At 54.2% G+C, this 4,417-nt stretch overlaps 1 protein-coding gene across 1 annotated transcript; it reads right to left on the reverse strand.

The window, feature by feature from the left end:
* Positions 1-1,143: 1,143 nt before the first annotated feature.
* On the reverse strand, positions 1,144-2,076 carry LOC131570433 (olfactory receptor 14J1-like). The gene has a single exon (XM_058822794.1). It carries the CDS (start codon positions 2,074-2,076, stop codon positions 1,144-1,146), a length of 933 nt encoding a protein of 310 aa, XP_058678777.1.
* Between the last annotated feature and the right edge of the window lie 2,341 nt (positions 2,077-4,417).

Genomic DNA, 4,417 nt, shown 5'->3' on the forward strand with positions numbered 1-4,417 from the left:
AAATGCTCAGGGCAGTTTGGGGGTGGCTGCCAGGCAGCCCTGGCTCTGAGCAACAGCGTCTGCAGTGGGACAGGAAACTCCCAGCTCATGGGAAGAAACTTTCTGGCTGAGTGCAGAGGCTGGGAAAAATCTGAGTGGTTTCCCTGCCATCCCCCAGCCCTTGCTGGCCCCAGGGGCTGATGGCATTTGTGCTCCCTCAGGTTCATGTCCCTCAGATTCACCCCCACACCAGCATGGGGGTGCTCCTGCCTGCTGTGTGCAATGCAAACAGGGGCTGCTGAGCCAGTGCTGCCATATATCTGTGCCTGCAAGGATGGGGCACCTGTGTGACCTGGGGGGAGAGGCCAGGGCTGCAGAGGGGGGATGTTGTTGGCAGCTCCATGATGACACTCTGGGACGCTGCCCTGGGCTGTGCAGTGCACTGGGGATGGATCAGCCCCTGCTCTGCTGCTCCTTCCCATCTGCCCCAGGGCCCTTGCAGAGCACCAGCTATGCTCTTTCACCCCAGCCTGCCCACGGCCAGCCTGGGGCTGCTCACAGGGCTTTTCTGTGCTGAGCATTGGCCTGGCTGTGTCCTTGAGAGAGCCTGGGCAAGAAGCCTGGAGCCCCCAGGGCCTGGCCTGAGGCGTCAGTGCTGCCCCAGCAGTGCCCATGTCCTGTCCCTGCTGCAGCCCCGGCACTGCCACCCCCAGCACTGTGCCCGGCCCTGAGAGCACTCAGGCCCTACAGCAACACCAGGGCCACCAGGGCAGCGGGCCAGGGCCATGGCAGCAGCACTGGCAACACCAAGTCCCGCTGCTGCTGCTGGGCAAAGCTGCAGGGCCGGCACTGATCTGCCCCCAGCTCTGCACACAGACATTGCTGCTGAAGCTTCAGTGAAGGCAACAAAAGGGCATCTCTGCAGAATACTTTGCTGGGAGATCCTTTCCTTCCTTTAATGCCACCAGGGGACCAGCCCCTTATTGACACAGTCTGTGGCCATGGGGAAGGTAGAGACAAACAAAATCAGAAATGCTACAATGACATTTCTTTGTGGATAACATGAACAACATAAACAGGGGACAAATGACTCCACAATGAAACCAAAAAGAAGTATCATAGATGATTTTTATTGGAAGTGATTTGAAGAAATTGGCCAGCAGTTTAATGTTCCTGAAAGCATCCAGTCATCAGTCTCCTCACTGCAGCCTTGAGCTCCTGGTTCCTCAGGCTGTAGATGAGGGGGTTAAGGGCTGGAGGCACCACTGAGTACAGAACTGTCACTGCCACATCCAGGGATGGGGAGGAGATGGAGGCTGGCTTCAGATAGGAAAACATTGCAGTGCTGAGGAACAAAGAGACCACAGCCAGGTGAGGGAGGCAGGTGGAAAAGGCTTTGTGCCGTCCCTGCTCAGATGGGATCCTCAGCACAGCCCTGAAGATCTGCACATAGGAGAAAACAATGAACACAAAACAGCCAAATTCAAAACAGGCACTAACGGCAAGAAGCCCCAGTTCCCTGAGATAGGACTTGGAGCAGGAGAGCTTGAGGATCTGAGGGATTTCACAGAAGAACTGGCCCAGGGCATTGCCATGGCACAGGGGAAGGGAAAATGTATTGGCTGTGTGCAGCAGTGAATATAGAAAGCCACTGGCCCAGGCAGCTGCTGCCATGTGGGCACAAGCTCTGCTTCCCAGGAGGGTCTCATAGTGCAGGGGTTTGCAGATGGACACGTAGCGGTCATAGCACATGATGGTCAGGAAAAAATACTCTGTATTCGCGCAGAAAACAAAAAAAAAGAGCTGTGCAACACATCCTTTGTAGGAGATGGTCCTGGTGTCCCAGAGGGAATTGTGCATGGCTTTGGGGACAGTTGTGCAGATGGAGCCCAGGTCAGTGAGGGCCAGGTTGAGCAGGAAGAAGAACATGGGCGTGTGCAGCTGGTGGCTGCAGGCTACGGCGCTGATGATGAGGCCGTTGCCCAGGAGGGCAGCCAGGGAGATGCCCAGCAAGAGGCAGAAGTGCAGGAGCTGCAGCTGCCGCGTGTCTGCCAATGCCAGCAGGAGGAAGTTGCTGATGGAGCTGCTGTTAGACATTTACTGCAGTTGGACTTGGACCTAATAATGGAGAAAAGGACAGTGAAGATTTAAAGGAGATAGCTGCAAGCAAAATCAAAGCCGTTTCCCATATACCATCCTCTGTAACATACATGGACATTCTTTCATGTTTAAGAGTTCTGAAGTTCCCTTTTTAACCTCCCCCATGTCTCTCCTGATATTCTCGGATAGCAGAAACCCTCAGCATTTCTGCTGCCGTCTGGTAGAACAGAGTGAGTTCCCTGAGGCAAGAGGACAAGTGGGGACTGAGGGGAGATGGTCTGTCACTTCATTCTGTTTGGAATTTCTCTGGGCTTTGACTTTTCTCAAATGGAGGATGTTCACACTCCCATGTTTCTTTTAAAAACACCCAGGTATAGATGAGAGCAGATAGATCCACCACAGCTCAGCTCCACATTTGTATCCAAGGACTCACATTGCTCATTTCACCAACCCAGCAGCATTTTCAGTGTCACAACACCTCTGCCTTTCCCCATCAATCTTATAACTCAGAGATGCTCTAGGACAGGTTTGCACCCTGGATTGAAACTCCCAGCTTGGACTGAAATCTCAGGGACATTTCCAAGTGTCCTTATGATGGCATTGGATTGAGGGAGATGCAGCTCCTTTCCTCGCTGCACTGACAGCATTGCCCAGAGGTGGGCACTGGGGACAGCGTCACCCTGAGCCAGCTGTGCCCCCTGCCAGAGCCCCCAGGGCCGGGCAGCTGCTCCCAGCCCTGTGCTCTGCAGAGGGAACTGGGCCCAGGGCTGCAGAGCTGCCCCTGGCTCTGCTGCAGCTCTGCCTGCACAGGAGGGGCTGCACGCCTTGGAGCCCGGGCCCTGAGGGCAGAGGCTTGGCTGAGGGCACAGGAGGGAGGGAGCTTGTTCAGAGGGAGGGGCTGCACTGGAGGGAATCCTGTGGGCATCTCTCAACTCGCCCTGTCACAGCATTGCTGGGGTTTTTCTCTCTCCTTGCCTGCTCTTCTCTCTGCTTCCTGCAGATTTCCCTGCTGGAGATTTTTCCCTGTGCCTGATCCCTCCCTGCTAGCAGTCAAAGAGCCCAAATCTCTGTGCACTCTCCTTGGCCCTACAGAACCCTGCCTGTTTGCAGGACCCTAGATGGGGGCAGGTTCTGTTTGCAGCTTGGAGAAAGGACAGCTCACACTAAGCCTGATGGCTCCAACAAAGGTGGTGCTGGTGCTGTCCATGGGCAGAGTGGCTGAAAGTACATTAGGGATCTCCTGTGAACCTATTGATCACTAAAAGTAACAGTTTGGATGTCTCAGGCACTTGTCAAAATTCAAAATAAATATTTCATAATCAGGCTTTAATATTTATCCCCCCTCCCTGCCATTCTCCAATAGTACGAAAATGAATACAAAGTCTAAGGAAATTTCCTCATCTTAATAAATATCCTTGTCTTATAAATATTCCATGACTGATCAGAAATCTTCAGCATGTCAGAGCTTCATGAGCATTTCACCTGCCCTGCACTGGAAATACTCAGAGAAAGTACTCACAGAGTCTGTAGGCATTGGGATGTTCCAGCTTTAGGAGATCATTCCAGGAGCTGCAGCTGCATTGTCCTGCAGCCAGAGGTTCCTGTGCCAAGGGCTGGCAGTGATTCTGCCCCATGCACTTCTCAGCACCTTCCCAGCCCTGACTGATTGAAGCTCTCTGTGCCTCTGTGCTGTGCCCAGGGTGGCTGTAGGCAGCGCTGGGCTGGCAGAAGAGCTGCTCATCAAGAGAAATGTGCTTTTGAAGCTCTTCTTGACTACCAGGAGCTGCCTCTGTGCCAGGAGCCCAGCCCAGCTCAGCAGCACAGACACAGCACAAGGACTTTAATGAGCCTCTGGGGCTTTGTGTTCAGGCCCTGAACATCAGTCCCTGACAGGGAGCTGAAGAAACCTCTCCAGCACTCCAAATCAGAATCCAACACCAAAGTTTCTTTCACTTTTAATTGGTCCCACTGAGGAACACGAACGAAAAAGTGTCCCCAGGCCCCAGGCAGAGCCGAGAACTGGAGGCAGTGATGACAGGTGGGGACAAAGAGAAGCCAAGTCTTGGTGCCCTGGGCCACAGCAGGGTCTGTGCCACCAAGGGCTAGGAGGAGACACCTTGTCCTGAGGCCCTAGGGCCTCCTGGAACAGCCCCAGCCAGGCTGGGCACTATCAGCCCCTTTTCCTGCCCTTAGCACCTCCCCCAGCCCACATCCCAGTTGCCTCAAGGATCTGCGAGGAGGAGTCTCTGGGGAGCCTTGCTCAGCAATGGCCATGGGGGCTCCTTAATGCTCCCTGCAGGGACTGCAGGTTTTTCAAAGGACTTTGGGTTTGGCTTTT

This window comes from Ammospiza caudacuta, chromosome 34, assembly GCF_027887145.1.
Source record: "Ammospiza caudacuta isolate bAmmCau1 chromosome 34, bAmmCau1.pri, whole genome shotgun sequence".
In the NCBI taxonomy this organism is placed as follows: Eukaryota; Metazoa; Chordata; class Aves; order Passeriformes; family Passerellidae; genus Ammospiza; species Ammospiza caudacuta.

Coding starts and splice junctions, on each gene's coding strand:
- LOC131570433 (XM_058822794.1), bottom strand. CDS start 2,076: ATGTCTAACAGCAGCTCCATCAGCAACTTCCTCCTGCTGGCATTGGCA.